The 17,427-nt window shown below is 32.5% G+C and overlaps 3 protein-coding genes across 3 annotated transcripts; 2 read left to right on the top strand and 1 right to left on the bottom strand.

Annotated features, from left to right (window-relative positions):
* Nucleotides 1–861: 861 nt before the first annotated feature.
* Nucleotides 862–6,265, top strand: gnpda1 (glucosamine-6-phosphate deaminase 1). Its single transcript, XM_042738645.1, has 7 exons — nucleotides 862–997; nucleotides 1,426–1,563; nucleotides 1,646–1,747; nucleotides 1,839–2,021; nucleotides 2,101–2,285; nucleotides 5,724–5,898; nucleotides 6,056–6,265. Exons 2-7 carry the CDS (start codon nucleotides 1,440–1,442, stop codon nucleotides 6,091–6,093), a joined length of 807 nt encoding a protein of 268 aa, XP_042594579.1. The 5' UTR covers nucleotides 862–997; nucleotides 1,426–1,439; the 3' UTR covers nucleotides 6,094–6,265.
* A 1,847-nt stretch (nucleotides 6,266–8,112) lies between these two features.
* On the top strand, nucleotides 8,113–12,544 carry ndfip1 (Nedd4 family interacting protein 1). Its single transcript, XM_042738644.1, has 7 exons — nucleotides 8,113–8,334; nucleotides 9,266–9,353; nucleotides 9,439–9,569; nucleotides 9,653–9,743; nucleotides 10,428–10,549; nucleotides 10,662–10,728; nucleotides 11,472–12,544. Exons 1-7 carry the CDS (start codon nucleotides 8,305–8,307, stop codon nucleotides 11,576–11,578), a joined length of 636 nt encoding a protein of 211 aa, XP_042594578.1. The 5' UTR covers nucleotides 8,113–8,304; the 3' UTR covers nucleotides 11,579–12,544.
* Nucleotides 12,545–13,194: 650 nt separating this feature from the next.
* On the bottom strand, nucleotides 13,195–16,685 carry fgf1a (fibroblast growth factor 1a). Its single transcript, XM_019122651.2, has 3 exons — nucleotides 16,229–16,685; nucleotides 14,065–14,168; nucleotides 13,195–13,977 (listed from the first exon to the last, which is right to left on the bottom strand). The coding sequence occupies exons 1-3, from the start codon at nucleotides 16,368–16,370 to the stop codon at nucleotides 13,780–13,782; spliced, it is 444 nt and encodes a 147-aa protein (XP_018978196.1). The 5' UTR covers nucleotides 16,371–16,685; the 3' UTR covers nucleotides 13,195–13,779.
* Between the last annotated feature and the right edge of the window lie 742 nt (nucleotides 16,686–17,427).

The following is a 17,427-nucleotide window of genomic DNA, read 5'->3' as shown; positions in this document are numbered from 1 at the left end:
CTTTGTCAGAGTGAGCAAACCCTGCATCACTTGCATTGAAACACCTGATTGTCAATTTCCACAAATACGTTGCAAATTTTAAACACCATATCACTCTTAAATGTGGATTTTGGCCTAGCTTTTCAACTCCATTACAAAATTTAAAGCATGCAACAAATTAACAGTGTGTTAAACTGATATTCAATTTGCTATTATAGTATTTTTTTTAATTATTATGACCAAAATAACTGTCCCAGGTGTTGCATTAAAATATGTTTTGGATGTGTTTTATTCTTAAATTTTATTTAATTTAATTTTGTAAAAAATTTTGTAAAAATTGTGACACCCAAGAAATATCATTATTTGGACACTTTTACAGCAAGTAAATAAGCTTAACCATTCCACCCTGTTACAAAGTTATTCTAGGATCTTTTCTATATTTAGCCATTTATTATTGTAAATCAAAAGGTGATCCCACAAAAGCAAACCCCAACTGAGTGATATCTCAAATTAGGCTTATGGTGTTAAAAAAGTATGTTGCCTATTCAGTAAATGTTTTATTATTCTGATGTTTATATCTGCTGCCATCTAAATCACATAAACAAGGGTTTTAACTTTGACGGAGTTAAAAATTAGGGTTTTATATTTGGTGGAGTTTGAATCAAATTAATAGTGAATACAACATCTCATATAATTTAAACTGGCCTCCATAGTCACTGATCAACATTTTTTTAAAAGTAAAGCACCTCATTTCGTCATTAATTCATTTAAATCATTAATTCATTTAAATATCTGTATTTATTTATTTATTTATTTTTTTTTTTTTTTTTTTCTTTTTTAAGTTTATAAATCTGGTAAATTTGGCCAAATTCGTTTCTAAATCATTCCTAAAATCCCTTTTTGATGACGCAGTGTATTTTACTCTCAAATCCTGTGTGAAAAGTGCAACATTTCCTCTCGATCACATGATCGTGTTCCTCTGAGCTGCAGGGAGAGTTACTCACAAACATATGATCTGGTAAGAGTTTATTACCTCAATACGACGGTCTCTTTGTGTGTGTGAGTGTTTTAATATATTTTATTATTAATTCCAGACAGTGTCACCATCGCGATTTTCTAGTCAAGTGTTCTATATAAAAAAAATTGTAACTCAAAAGCAAACGATTATAGTTTGTTTATTAACTTGCTGAGAGAAACTACGTATAGTTGGTGTGACAAAAAGAGTAGTGAAGTAAAAATAAACCTTCAATAATCTGTCGCATGTTTACAGTCAGTTGTCTTACAGCTGTTTGTGCACTTTCTAAATATCAGTGAAGTGTAATAAACTACAACTGTGCTTCCGCATTAATGTATGGTGCTAAAGTCTGGAGAAGGCAGGACTGTATCACACACACACACATACACACACAGAGACTCCATGTTAATTTACCTGTTTTCTTCCTTCAGACACAGATAAAGCCATGAAGCTCATCATACTGGATGACTATGAGCAGGTCAGCGAATGGACTGCCAAATACATCAGGAACAGGATCAAGAAGTTTAATCCCGGTCCTGACCGGTTCTTCACTCTGGGTCTTCCAACAGGTAGTTATTAAAAACAAAAACAAAAATCACTGTTTTGTGCAAACAGGTTGATTTGTAATATAGGTCCTCCTGTGTTTTGCAGGAAGCACTCCGCTTGGATGCTACAAGAAACTGATCGAGTATCACAAGAAGGGAGAGATATCTTTTCAGTATGTGAAAACGTTTAATATGGATGAGTATGTAGGTGAGTGAGTGCTCGTTTATGCTTGGGGATCAAGGGTTGAACTGCCCGTCGTATGTTTAGTCGAACGCTGAACTTGTTGGTTTTGTTACAGGACTTCCTAGAGACCACCCTGAAAGCTACCATTCATTCATGTGGAACAACTTCTTCAAGCACATCGACATCCGAGCAGAAAATGCGCACATCCTAGACGGCAACGCATCAAGTCTAGAGAAGGAGTGTCAGGACTTTGAAGCCAAAATCAAAGCTGCTGGAGGAATCGAACTTTTTGTTGGCGGTAAGACAGTCGATTGAACTTTGACCTGTGATCTGTGAGTGCCACTATTAAACAACTCTGGCTTGTTATCGTGTTGCAGGTATTGGACCTGATGGCCACATCGCATTCAATGAGCCTGGATCCAGTCTGGTGTCCCGAACGCGTGTTAAGACCCTAGCTATGGACACCATTCTGGCTAACGCTCGTTTCTTTGATGGCGATCTCTCTAAAGTCCCCACCATGGCGCTGACGGTTGGTGTTGGCACAGTGATGGATGCTAGAGAGGTACAAATATTCATATTTGTGTTTTTCCTAATTATTACGTCTATAGATGTAAGCCCCTTCCTTCTTCTGCTCCTATAGATGACTCCGCTTTAGTGCCAAACTAATTGCACATTTCTCTGGCCACATTTATTCAAACAGTGCCTTCAAACATTTATTGTAAGCTAGTTTATATGCTGTGTAGCTTACAAAATAGCAACTACGTATATTACAGTCTGCATTTATTTACAGAGCATAAACTGATACTTAAAAATATATAAATAAAATAAAAATAACAAAACAATATAAAAAAAATGAAAATGATATTAATAATATTATAATAATGTGCATAATTAATAATAAAAAAGTGCACACTATTCTGATTTTAAGATACCAAAAATAACAACAAAAATTTTTTTTGCATTCTCTCATTGCAAAAAAAAACTTTGCTAGATTTACAATTTTAATAATGGCGAGATCAGTGTTGGGGAAAGTTATATTTAAAAGCAATGCATTACAATATTGCATTACTTACTAAAAAAGTAACTAATTATATTACTTAGTTACTTTTTATAGAAAGTAATGCATTACGTTACTTAGTTACTTTTTATAGAAAGTAATGTGTTAGTGAAAGTATGTTAGCCAGTGTTGGGGAAAGTTACTTTTAAAATTAATGCATTACAATATTGCATTACTTACTAAAAAAGTAACTAATTATATTACTTAGTTACTTTTTATAGAAAGTAATGTGTTAGTGAAAGTATGTTAGCCAGTGTTGGGGAAAGTTACTTTTAAAATTAATGCATTACAATATTGTGTTACTTCCTAAAAAAGTAACTAATTATGTTACTTAGTTACTTTTTATAGAAAGTAATAAATTACGTTACTTAGTTACTTTTTATAGAAAGTAATGCATTACGTTACTTAGTTACTTTTTATAGAAAGTGATGTGTTAGTGAAAGTATGTTAGCCAGTGTTGGGGAAAGTTACTTTTAAAAGTAATGCATTACAATATTGCGTTACTTCCTAAAAAAGTAAATAATTACGTTACTTCGTTACTCTTTATAGAAAGTAATGCATTACGTTACTTTTTATAGAAAGTAATGTGTTAGTGAAAGTATGTTAGCCAGTGTTGGGGAAAGTTATATTTAAAAGTAATGCATTACAATATTGCATTACTTACTAAAAAAGTAACTAATTATATTACTTAGTTACTTTTTATAGAAAGTAATGTGTTAGTGAAAGTATGTTAGCCAGTGTTGGGGAAAGTTACTTTTAAAATTAATGCATTACAATATTGTGTTACTTGGTAAATTTTTAAATAATTATGTTACTTAGTTACTTTTTATAGAAAGTAATGCATTACGTTACTTAGTTACTTTTTATAGAAAGTAATGCATTACGTTACTTAGTTACTTTTTATAGAAAGTGATGTGTTAGTGAAAGTATGTTAGCCAGTGTTGGGGAAAGTTACTTTTAAAAGTAATGCATTACAATATTGCGTTACTTCCTAAAAAAGTAAATAATTACGTTACTTAGTTACTCTTTATAGAAAGTAATGTGTTAGTGAAAGTATGTTAGCCAGTGTTGGGGAAAGTTATATTTAAAAGTAATGCATTACCAATATTGCATTACTTACTAAAAAAGTAACTAATTATATTACTTAGTTACTTTTTATAGAAAGTAATGTGTTAGTGAAAAGTATGTTAGCCCAGTGTTGGGGAAAGTTATATTTTAAAAGTAATGCATTACAATATTGCATTACTTACTAAAAAAAGTAAACTAATTATGTTACTTAGTTACTTTTTATAGAAAGTGATGTGTTAGTGAAAGTATGTTTAGCCAGTGTTGGGGAAAGTTACTTTTAAAAGTAATGCATTACAATATTGTGTTACTTCCTAAAAAAGTAACTAATTATGTTACTTAGTTACTTTTTATAGAAAGTAATGCATTACGTTACTTAGTTACTTTTTATAGAAAGTAATGCATTACGTTACTTAGTTACTTTTTATAGAAAGTGATGTGTTAGTGAAAGTATGTTAGCCAGTGTTGGGGAAAGTTACTTTTAAAAGTAAATGCATTACAATGTTGTGTTACTTCCTAAAAAAGTAAATAATTACGTTACTTAGTTACTCTTTATAGAAAGTAATGCATTACGTTACTTAGTTACTTTTTATAGAAAGTAATGTGTTAGTGAAAGTATGTTAGCCAGTGTTGGGGAAAGTTATATTTAAAAGTAATGCATTACAATATTGCATTACTTACTAAAAAAGTAACTAATTATATTACTTAGTTACTTTTTATAGAAAGTAATGTGTTAGTGAAAGTATGTTAGCCAGTGTTGGGGAAAGTTACTTTTAAAAGTAATGCATTACAATATTGTGTTACTTCCTAAAAAAGTAACTAATTATGTTACTTAGTTACTTTTTATAGAAAGTAATGCATTACGTTACTTAGTTACTTTTTTATAGAAAGTAATGCATTACGTTACTTAGTTACTTTTTATAGAAAGTGATGTGTTAGTGAAAGTATGTTAGCCAGTGTTGGGGAAAGTTACTTTTAAAAGTAATGCATTACAATATTGCGTTACTTCCTAAAAAAGTAAATAATTACGTTACTTAGTTACTCTTTATAGAAAGTAATGCATTACGTTACTTAGTTACTTTTTATAGAAAGTAATGTGTTAGTGAAAGTATGTTAGCCAGTGTTGGGGAAAGTTACTTTTAAAAGTAATACATTACAATATTGCGTTACAATATTGTAAATTCACGTCTGTACAGTAGAAAGCAGAAGAAGAAAGTTCAACACTCTTCAGCAATAAAAGAAGAAGAAATGTTAGTTTATCTTGTGTAATTTTTGCTTATGGTTGAATTGGATCATCATAGGTCAGCAGCAAATTGGTTAATAAAATGGGATTAAATACATAAAGGATATCAGTATTATTTAACATATTTAATTATTGCAGTCATTCTGAGTTGCTTTTAACAGTTTTTATTAATTTTGAAGAAAACTAAATTTGATTTTTATTTTTATTTTGTGAGTGAGATGAATGCGTTACTTTAGTAATCTCATTACGTATCTCTAGTTACTTCTAATGCGTTACCCCCAACACTGATGTAAGCATTTTTAAACATTCGCTCACTAAAAAAAATAATTAAATAATTTCTAATCAATGACTTAATAACCACAAACAACCTGGATTTTATGTTTCTAAACGAAACATGGCTAGAAGGCAGCTGCAGTGCAGTGGTCCTCAAAGAAACAGCTCATCCTAACTTTACTTTCATGAGTACATTTCATATATAAATAAACGTAACCTTGCCTGAATTAAAAAGTAATGTGTTACTTTTCTAGTTACTTAACTCGCGTTACCCCCGACACTGATCATAGTTTGTGAGTAGCAGTCATGGGCTGATCTGAATCAATACAACATACGCTAACATGATTACATGACGTTTTCAGGTCATGATTCTTATCACCGGCTCACATAAAGCGTTTGCGCTCTATAAAGCCCTGGAAGAGGGAGTGAATCACATGTGGACGGTGTCAGCGTTCCAGCAGCACCCGCAGGCTGTGTTTGTGTGCGATGAAGACGCCACACAGGAGCTGAGGGTCAAAACGGTCAAGTATTTCAAAGGTAGCACTGACTTCCGTAGTTTTACATTGCTTGTTGATCTCTCTCTCTCTCTCTCTCTCTCTCTCTCTCTCTCTCTCCTGAGGGAATGACATTAATACAGTGATACTGTGCATGTAAGACAATGACATCATCAGTTTGTTAATGTTGTTTTTTTCAGGCATTATGGATGTGCACAACAAGATGGTGTTAGACTGATATTGATAAGAAGAATGGACACACAACAGATGTACTGTCTCTATATCACTTTATTTCTTTTATTAAACCTCTCAATACCTGATGTATTGAATTAAGATGTCTTTATATAATAATCGACTTGGAATCCTGATTCTTTAAATGTGACCAAATAAACAACAAATTGATGAATAAATAGACTTAGTACTGTAAATATTAATCTTTGCATTGATGATACGGTATTTGAGTATTTATATGATGTTATAATATTTAACATTGCCTTTTGTTTTTATAGTTTCATTTTATTTTTAACATATAGGTATATATTTATGTATGTGTGTGTGTATATATATACATGCATACCTTTATTTTTATTTCACTTTTATTTTTAATTATTATTATTTCAGAAGAGACTTCTTTCAAAAACATTAAAAATAGTAATGTTTTATTTTTTTAGTTTTAATATTTTATTTTATTTATTGTACTTTATTTAAGCTTTATTTCAGTTCATGAAAACGTGTTTAAATAGTATTTGTTTTAGTTATCGACGACAACACTGGTGGAGGAGGGCAATATGTTTTACTGTACAATAATTACCATATATATATATATATATATATATATATATATATATATATATATATATATACAGTACAGACCAAAAGTTTGGAAACATTACCATTTTTAATGTTTTTGAAAGAAGTTTCTTCTGCTCATCAAGCCTGCATTTATTTGATCAAAAATACAGAAAAAAATGTAATTTTGTGTGATATATTATTACAATTTAAAATAATTGTTTTTAAATTTATTATACTTTAAATTATCATTTATTTCTGTGATGCAAAGCTGAATTTTTAGGATCATTATCACATGATCCTTTAGAAATCATTCTAATATGATGATTCATTATCAAAGTTGGAAACAGTTCTGCTGCTTAATATTTTTTCAGAACATGTGATACTTTTTTAGGATACTTTGATGAATAAAAAGTAAAAAAAATAAAAGAAATAAAAAAAGAAGCTATGTTTTTAAAATATAAATATTTTGTAATAACAATATACACTACTGTTCAGTAATTTTTTTTCTTTCTTTTTTTTTAAAATAAAATCAATACTTTTATTCAGCAAGGATGTGTTAAATTGATAAAAAGTGATAGTAAAGAAAATATATTATTAGAATATATATTATTAGATTTTTTTTTTTTATTTTTGAATAAAGGCAGTTCTTTTTAACCTTTTATTCATCAAATATATTAGACAGCAGAACTGTTTCCAACACTCATAATAAATCAGAATATTAGAATGATTTCTAAAATGATCATGTGATAGACTGGATGTTACATGTGACACTGAAGGCTGGAGTAATGATGCTGAAAATTCAGCTTTGCATCACAGGAATAAATAGAAAAAAATAGAAAACTATTATTTTAAGTTGTAATAATATTTCACAATATTACTGTTTTTTCTGTATTTTTGATCAAATAAATACAGGCTTGATGAGCAGAAGAGACTTCTTTCAAAAACATTAAAAATAGTAATGTTTCCAAACTTTTGGTCTGTACTGTATATGTATATATATATTTATTATTATGTGAAACTATTAGACTAAAGAGACATTTTCCCATCATGCAGGTGAAAAGTCATAAAAACATTTCCAATATAGGCAGTTCAGTGTAATCAAGTTCATACATGACAATAACTCAGTGATTCACAATAGTTAGGAATAAGACTTGCCCTCCGGAGTCAAAAATGACAGCACTCAACAGACTGCACTTACTGAAATACTGAGTGTTTATTACAGTACTGGGACTGGTATAAAATGCACTAATCTCTCTAGCCACTGTGAAGACAAGTGAAAGTATAAAAGTTCAAAGGTCCTTCTAAAGGTTCAACAGTTAAGCAGGTAATTGGTTACATAACAACAATCTTTGCACTGACATAAATACACCCACGGGCTGTGTGTTAATAAACCTGGGCAGCTGTCTAAGCCTGAACGTCTATAACAGCTGAGATGCTGTCTAGGTAGGCAGCACACTAGAGTTTGAGCCAGAGCCGCACTGAGCATGCGCAGTCGCCATTGTTTGGGCTACAGTATAGCCTAGTACTGTCAGTCTGACTACACACGAGAACATTTCAATCAACGAACAATCAGTTTGTGATATTAAGTATAACTTACGTTAAACCAGTGCTCACTTCTCCTGTATGAGTGATTGAGTGAAGAGATAAACGCGGAAGAATGACGGATCAGAGGAGCGGATACCAGCAGGTAACGCCAACAAACCTGGGTTTGATAAAACCAGTTTAACAGATAAACCAGATTTATTTCAGTTAGCCTGACTTTTCCCTCGTATAGTCTAAACTGTAATGTTTTTAGAAGAGAGAGGATAAAGTCAGGTTTATGGTTTAATTAGCCGCGGCCTTCAGTTAGCATTAGCAGTGACAACAAACCGGAAAAACCAAGCGCTCACGAGGATTAAATATCGAATATGAATACAATATCGTCAAATTATCAATTAATATATATATATATATATATATATTATATATATATATAAATTATATATATATATATATATATATATATATATATTAGGTTGTCATTCCGATCTCATGTAAAACTGTTAAAGTCCACGACTTACAAAAAGACAAAGTTGAATTTATTCATTTTTTGTGAATAATCATATAAATCATATTTCAGCACTATATACACACACACACACAAACATATATATTAATTGTACTATATATATATATATATATATAAATACAAAAGTTGATATATATATATATATATATATGTGTGTGTGTGTAACTTACATGACCTCAATAATTTTCGGTGACGAAATATATAATAACTGTACTTGTTAGAGATTGTTTGTTTACTATTTATTAAAATATATTAGAAATATTTAGAAAATTTTATGTTTACTTATATATATATAAACTAATATATAAACAGTCTTTAGTACGTGTGCTTTAATATGTATGTGAGTACACACACACACACACAGTGTATCTATATACACTATATGGACAAAAGTATTGGCACCCCTTCATTAGAACAGAAAAAAACTCAACACATAATTAATTAATGTGTTTAAAATGTGTATTTCCATCTCTGTTGCAACAGTTATGGAAGTGTCTTAAATGGCTGTGTGTGTGTGTATCCAGCAGCTGTGTTTTTGTTTTGTGTGTAGTTGAATAATGAGGAGGAGTCGGCGGAGGTGTCTCAACAAGCCGCGGATGCGCCTCCCCCGTACAGCAGCGTCCCAGCGAGTAACGCAGGTAACCTGAGCGTGTGAACCAGAAATAACTGCTGCGCCTCTCATTATTCCTGACTGTTTAACTCTGTCTGACGCGTTTGCTGTAGCTTTCTTTGAGTACAAGGAGGATGATGTTTACCCCAAACCCCCGTCCTACAATGTTGCCACGTCACTGCCGTCGTACGACGAGGCTGAGAGGAGCAAAGCAGAGACCACCGTTCCTCTGGTCTCCGACAGGGTGAGCCTTTCTGGCTGTTTTAGGGGTAATTACGGTTAATTAAGCCTCTGTTTGACACGTCTGTGCTTGTTCTTCTTCTACAGGAGGAGGACTTCATTGCCAGAGACAGCTTTGAAGATACGGATCAGCTGCGGGTTGGGAACGATGGGATTTTCATGCTTACGTTTTTCAGTAAGAGTGCTCAGTTCTTTGGGATGATGGTATGGGTGCGCGTTATTTACTGTGTGCGATAATCGCAATTGTTCTTTTAATTAACAATATACGACCTGAAATTATGGAGTGTGTCAGTCGCATTGCAAAAAACAAGCGTGAACTTGTCTTGAGAGTCCAGACGCATTCATTGCATGATGACCCTGTAAGTCAAGTTATGAAAGAAAAATAAATCTATTTCTGTTTTTGTTTTTATATTTAAAGCAGCATCAGCTGTTTTCTTGAATATAAGCATGTGATCGCAATCGCAAAGTTGATATTAATTTTATACGTCAGTTCAGAAAAAGTTCATATGGATCGAGTTACATTTTTAGACAAATTTATTTATTTTTCTTTTGTGTTTCGCCTACAAAAATAGTTCCAGTCAGACTCATAGCAGAACATTTATGCGTCTCGGAGCAACGCTGTGCTGTTTTGTTTTTTAAATGAATTATTTGAACAAATCATTTGAGTCAGTGACTTGGCTGTCACTTGCTTCATTGCTAAATGAATCGTTTGGAAGAATGATTCAATGAATCGCTCATTAAGACAGACTTGCTGCCACCTACTGGCAGTTTTAGTAATATTTATTTATCCGTAATATTTATAAGTAACAGCTCATAAGAAAAGTTATGTTAATATATATTTTTTTTTTTGTTTATTTATTTTGATTCCTCTTTAACTGGATTGGCTTCTTCCTGTCCTTCTGTCTGACCACGTCTGCGGCTGGACGCTATGGAGCCATCTCTGGGTTTGGACTGTCCCTGGTCAAGTGGGTCCTGATTGTCAGGGTATGACATGTTCTATGTGTTTCAAACTATTTTTAATATTATCTGTAATTTCATATTATTATTTTATTAGAGGATGAACAACACTCACCGTTTTCTTTCTGTGATTAAACAGTTTTCCACCTACTTCCCTGGATATTTTGACGGCCAGTACTGGCTGTGGTGGGTTTTCCTTGTTGTAGGTGAGTGCATAGTTGCACATTAGTGTGAATAAATGTTTTTATTGCACTGATTCATTAAAAATAATCGTTGAAGTAATAGTTTTCCCAAAAATAAAAATGTTATGACGGTTTACCTCGAATTCAGATCAGCCAAGATTAGGATGAGTTTGTTTCTTCATCAGATTTGGGTGAAATGTAGCATTGCATCAGTGTCTCAGCAATGGATGCGCTGTGGTGAATGGGTGCCGTCAGAATGAGAGTCTGATAAAAACATCACAGTAATCCACATCACTCCAGTCCATCAGTTAACATCTGGAGAAGTGAAAAGCTGAGTGTTTATAAGAAACAAATCCATCATTAAAAAGGTTTTAATGTTAAACATTTTCCTCCGGCTGCGTTCTGTAGTGTAAACTCATCTCTTCTGAATCAGGAGAGAAATATGCACAGATCAAGCACTGTTCACAAGCCAAAACAGCTCTGAAAAAATGTTGTGTTTCACTGGAGGAAGCGTTATGAATTATAGACTGTTATGGATTATTGTGATGTTTTTATCAGACTCTCATTCTGACGGCACCCATTCACTGCAGAGGATCCATTGCTAAGCATGTTACATTTCTCCAAATCTCAAAAAAAAAAAAAAAATTTAACATTATTACTTTATTGTGAATATTATTTTATATCATTACTTAAGTATTATCATTTATCTTTTTTTTTATTAAAAAATCAATATATTATTGCAACTATTGTCATTTTTATTCCACCAGGATTCCTGCTGTTCTTCCGGGGATTTGTTAACTATTCCAGAGTTCGCAACATGGCAGATCAGTCCATGTCTACCCTTCCTCGTACCCGAGTTCTTTTTATCTATTAGGTACATCACAAGAAATTTACCTTTTTTTTTTTTTTTTTATGAGGTGTGTGCATTGCATTAGGGGAAAATCAATTAAAAGACAACCTTTCAGTGATATAAATAATTACGGTCATGATATTAAAACGAAGGTGAAGTGTTTTCCTCCTTTGATTTTTGAATAGATTAAAATCTCAGGATAATTGCAAAATGAACAAAACGGTAAAGTCAGAGAGAGCTTTTTTGAATCTTCAGGACATAAACAGCAACAGTGCAAAGAACACATCTGCTTCAGACGCCCTTCCACTTCTAGTTGTTTGCATAATGCAACTAACTACATTGTATTTTTTACTAAAGCTTTCGAGTTCCTCCAACCATTGATCAGTGCTTAATTCAGTCGTACAGTATGCATTCATTATCATGCAGTTAGAAACTTACATGTGCATGTGCTCCACTTCAGAATGTTTTTGTGGGTTTTCTCTTAATTTGTGGGAAAGTTGTAATTTTACTAAGTGGGTAAATCTAGTAACTGAACTTTGTGAACTAGAACAAGAGTATGTATATACAGTATACGAGACGAGAGATATTAAACGTTATAAACATGCACTTTCAAGATTTAAACAGAACAAGATGCACAGAGCGACTGCCAGGTCCTTGTAAAGCCAAAAGCATATTAAAAGTGTATTCAAAAATATGTCTTTAAATTCCTGTCACCAAACGGACCAAAATTGTACTCTTATTATATAAAAGGTTAGCTTAGATTCATAGCAGTTCAATATATAAACAGCATTAAAGCACACCTTAATATGTAATGCGCTTAATCAATCAGTGTGAATAACAATATTTTATGATGCCAAATGTAGCAGTAGATGGTTGATCGATCTTTTTGTTTTTATTGAAGACTTCAGTATGGGATAGTGCTTAGTTGTTTGTGATTTGTATGTTTTACACTTGTCGAGTAACTTTTAATAAATGTAACATATGGCAAGACCACAGATCTCTTGTGTATTTGTCAGTATTATACACTAATTTAAAAAAAGTCTCTCATTCTCACCGATGCTGCTTTTATTTAGTAATGTTGTGAAATCAGACAGTCATCTTGTTAATTGCATCAATGCAAGATGACGTGCAGGTATGGGAGGGGCGAGCTGACTTTAATGCATTAATAATTTTAATGCATTATTTTTTCTAATTTAACAGCACCATTTAATGTGCTAAATCCACAGCTCTAATACTATTACAAAGGTTTTCTATTTAATTTTTTTTTTTTTTTTTAAATGCATTTGTTTCCTGTGATGAAAAATTACTCTGGTCTTCAGTGTCACATGATCCTTCAGATGCTTGAGCATATTCTAATTTTTATTTAATAAGAAAGTTAATTTTAATTAATTTAATGCATCCTTGCCTAGCAAAACATTAACCCCACCTTCCAAACAAATATTATTGACCCCAAACTTTTAGATGCTCAGCTGAAGGATCTTAACTTTAACAATTACATATAAATCAATTATGTATGTGCTAGTAAAGATAAACTATGATTTGTTGGTTTGGTGACTTACGCATGATTGTAATATTTATAGTAACATTTACCATTTATTCATAATTTTACATGAATGTATACTTTCAGTGACTCAACGCAGTACAGTCGGTGAGGAGATTTATTATGTAACATGATCCAATGACAGCACAATAACTTTGATATTTCAGAGTTGCTCATGAACAGAAAAATGTAACACAATCAGACACACATGATTACATAATAAGAAAATACAACATGAAATGTCATTTAAGTTAGTTTGGACTGAAGAACTCTTCACAATTCAAAAATAAAAATAGATCACTATAATAGCAGTTTTATTCTATATACTATATCTTTCTTTGTCAGTGCATATTTAAATAGGACAGTTTCCATTTAAGGGTTAGTACAGTATACAGTGAGTCTGCATTGTGTGTAGTTAGTAGTTTTTGTTATTGTTAGTGATTCACTTTACCATAATGTCCTAATAATTAATACAGCAATACATCTGCTACAGTATTTGTTTCTACAGTAAATATACAGTATTATTTATATTTTCTAACATTAGATAATGAAAATGTAGTTTTATTGTTAGTTTAGGTCTATGAAATGAATGGGATGAGCAGTAGTTAACGAATGGGAACAAATGGGATCTTATTGTGACGTGTTAGCAGTTATTCTGTGATGAAATATGATCAGGTTTCAGGCCTCAGTCCTTTGTCTGGTCCACCTGTCGAGGGAGAAAGAAGATCGCCTTTTGTCCAATGTGTGTTCTTGGACCGCGTTTCATTTTTCCGTTCTTTTTTATCCCGACGTACCAGTTTTCCCCGTGCTTTTGAGACTGATACGTGTTGTAGTGGTTTTCCTCCATCCTCTCCAAGAAGTAACTTTCATCTGTTACACATGACTGCAAAGAGGGAAGAAGCACGCATCAGTTCAAAAAACACGGATGAAGATGTATGCCTTTGTATCAGAAGGATTAGATTAGACTTACTGAAGCGTACAGCTTGCCGTCTTCATTCATAGAGAGGTAAAGTCCTGTCTCTGCTCCTTCAATGACCACCACTCCTGGACTAGTAGCTTTTATGCGCAGTATGCCTTTAAAACACACACACACACACACACACACACACACACACACACAGTAAGAATGTTGTTAATATGGGAGGATTGTTAAAAATGATACAGAACAATCCTACATTCCAGAAGTGTCCAACATCCACAATAACAGAAGATCAAGGACAAAAGTTTTTATGGATTAAATTAAGTTTTCAAGCAAGATATACAGCAGTTAAATCATTTTTAAAAAAAAATATTTTGTAATGCTATTGAGCTTTAGAGTAGACATGCTTACAGGTTGATGCAAACAAGTTTATGTAAGTCTTTTCACACACTTTGTTGTGTGTGTGTGTGTGTGTGTGTGTGTGTGTGTGTGTGTGTGTGTACAGAGCTGGTTACATTTATTCCGGATTATGTAAACAGATTCCAAAAATGAAGAACTTGTAATTAGAGTAAATTACATTTGACTTTTTTTATGGATTGCATGATTGCATTTTATTTACACAATACCAATACATTATTCGTAATGTACTGATTCGCCCTAATTCCTCTCTTTCATCTTTTAAATAGCAATACATAGCAAATGTAGCATTCCTCTCTTTCATCTTTTAAATGTTCCTTTCTAAAATGGGCTACTGCTTATATACAGTCAGAAATTCCAGTTTTCAGTCAATATTCAGGTGGCTACACTGCATTTGGCCACTGGATTTACAAAAAAATGATTTCAGGTTTAGGAAGCGTTCAACACTGCATCAACTATACAATGAATTTGGTTTCTGGTTTTGGAAAAAAAATGGTAGGTTATTTAACCTTTCTTAGGAAGCGTTCAACACTGCATCAACTACAACTAAAGGCTTTCATCTTTCAAATGCGTTATTAATTGCTAGGTTTTCATCTGAAGAAGAGCTTGTGGGCTCGAAACATCACCTGTGGTGAGAACATACATATGTTTCCTCGTTTGGAGGTGTGGTGTGCCGCCTGTGCTCTTCCTGTCTGACAGTTTGTGGTCGAGCACCCACACTGAGCTTTTGGCCTGCTGGATGTGAGCATCTTTGATTGAAATCTTTGTAGCTTTTCATTAAACTCACAAACCCCCTGCAGCTCCTGTACGAACCCCACTATAATTTTTAATACACTTCATGTTGTTAATTACAATGAATGGAGTATATTTTCCATTCTGTATTTTTACATCATCGTGGTATATGATTATCTTATTTAAATCAGTGTGATAAACAAGGACAAACGTGATCTAAAAGTATTCTATTACCTAAAATGTGTAATGTAATGGATTACGTTACTGGCTACAATTTTTGCCATTTAATTTGGAATCAGTAACTGATTGCAATTAAGTAATCTACCCAGCTCTGTGTGTGTAAATATATATATATATATGAATGTGTGTAATATTAGGCTATGCTATGTGAATGTGTGTAATAATTTTCATCATGTTTTCTTTTGAGTTTTGTGTTTGTTTTTGTATGTATATATTTTTTATTGTGTGTGCATATGCATATATATATTAGGGCTGTCATTGTGTTTGCTTTTTGTGTGTGCGAATGTGTGTAATAGTATATATGCATCATATGCTCTTATTATGTATATATAAATACACACACATGCATGTGTTAAGAAGAATATGTATGTTTATATATTAAATATATTTATTATAATATTAAAATATGAATATAAATATATAAATGTATATACATGTAATATTTTCTAAATATATCCTTTATGTGTGTGTATTTATATATAATAATAAATATACCCTGTACACATATATATATATTAAATATTTTGGATGTGATTAAATAATCATTTGACAATATATATATATATATATATATATATATATATATATATATAAAGCAATATTGAGGGGAAAATATGCTTTTCAGCACAAAGCCCTTTTAGAATTTAAATGTCAATATAACAATTCTCAGTTGTATCAATCCCAATGTTGTCTACTTTATTTTTTTTTTTAAATACTTTATTCTCATTCTGCCTGTAGTCTGGTAGCACATTGGCACTAACAAGAGCATTTACAGTAGCACCGATAAACGCGTTATCATCATCGCGTCATCTGCAGCGGAACTCACTGTATTCGTCTTCCTCTCGCGCACCCGCCACGGTTCCGTCCGCCGCGAGCCGCAGGTGAAACCCTCCGTTCATGCAGTACAGCCGCGCCAGCTTCTTGTAATCGTGAGGGCCGAGTTTCTCCGCAGGACCGGCCTCCGTCATGCCTACTATCCAGTGCGCTCTTCTGAGCACAGGCGCTGTTAGGAATCTGAAAATGGCCGTGTCTCACTTGCTTCGAGCCAGGCGCTTACCTACTGCATTCCTGGGCGGCTGGCTCGGAGCGTGCATACGATGGACGAAATGCTGTCTAGGTAGGCAGCTCCGGGGGATTGAGACACGGGTGATAATGCTGAAGCTGCGGGGAACGGTGAGCGGTTTGTATTGATTAACCCCAGACTCTAAACCTGCCTGGGCTGTTCAGCAAGACACACGTCATTATGACATCCCGGGGAAAAACGCACAAAATATAGCCTACAAGATGTTGTTTATATAATAAGATTTATTTTTAATTTATTATCATTATGTTTCTACGGAAGAGGATAAGGGCCAAGCAATAATAAATAAAACCATCTCGAGATTAAAGTCTTAAATTTCGAGATAGAGAAAAAAAAAGTCGACATAAAATGTTGAGAATTAACTCATTAAATTACGAGAAAAAAGTCATTAAATTGCAAGAGAAAAAAAAGTCGAGCTAAAATGTTGAGAATAAATTCATTAAATTACGAGAAAAAAGTTGAGATAAAATGTTGAGAATAAATTCATTAAATTACGAGAAAAAAGTTGTTAAATTGCGAGAGAATAAAAAGTTGAGATTAAAGATGATTATAAAGATGGTTCTTAATTTTTGTAATCAGATTTGTTAACATATTTCACCCTGGACCACAAAACTAGTCATAAGAGTAATTTTTTTGAAATTGAGATTTATAAATCATCTGAAAGCTGAATAAATATTTCCATTGATGTATGGTTTGTTAGGAGGACAATATTTATCTGAGATACAACAATTTGAAAATCTGGAATCTGAGGGTGGAAAAAAAATATCTAAATATTGAGAAAATCACATTTAAAGTTGTCCAAATGAAGTTCTTAGCAATGCATATTATTAATCAAAAATTAAGTTTTGATATATTTACAGTAGGAAATTTACTAAATATCTTCATGGAACATGATCTTTACTTAATATCCTAATGATTTTTGGCATAAAAGAAAAATCGATAAT

The sequence above is a fragment of the Cyprinus carpio genome, chromosome B14 (assembly GCF_018340385.1).
Source record: "Cyprinus carpio isolate SPL01 chromosome B14, ASM1834038v1, whole genome shotgun sequence".
Taxonomy (NCBI): Eukaryota; Metazoa; Chordata; class Actinopteri; order Cypriniformes; family Cyprinidae; genus Cyprinus; species Cyprinus carpio.
This window is presented reverse-complemented; position numbering and strand designations above follow the sequence as displayed.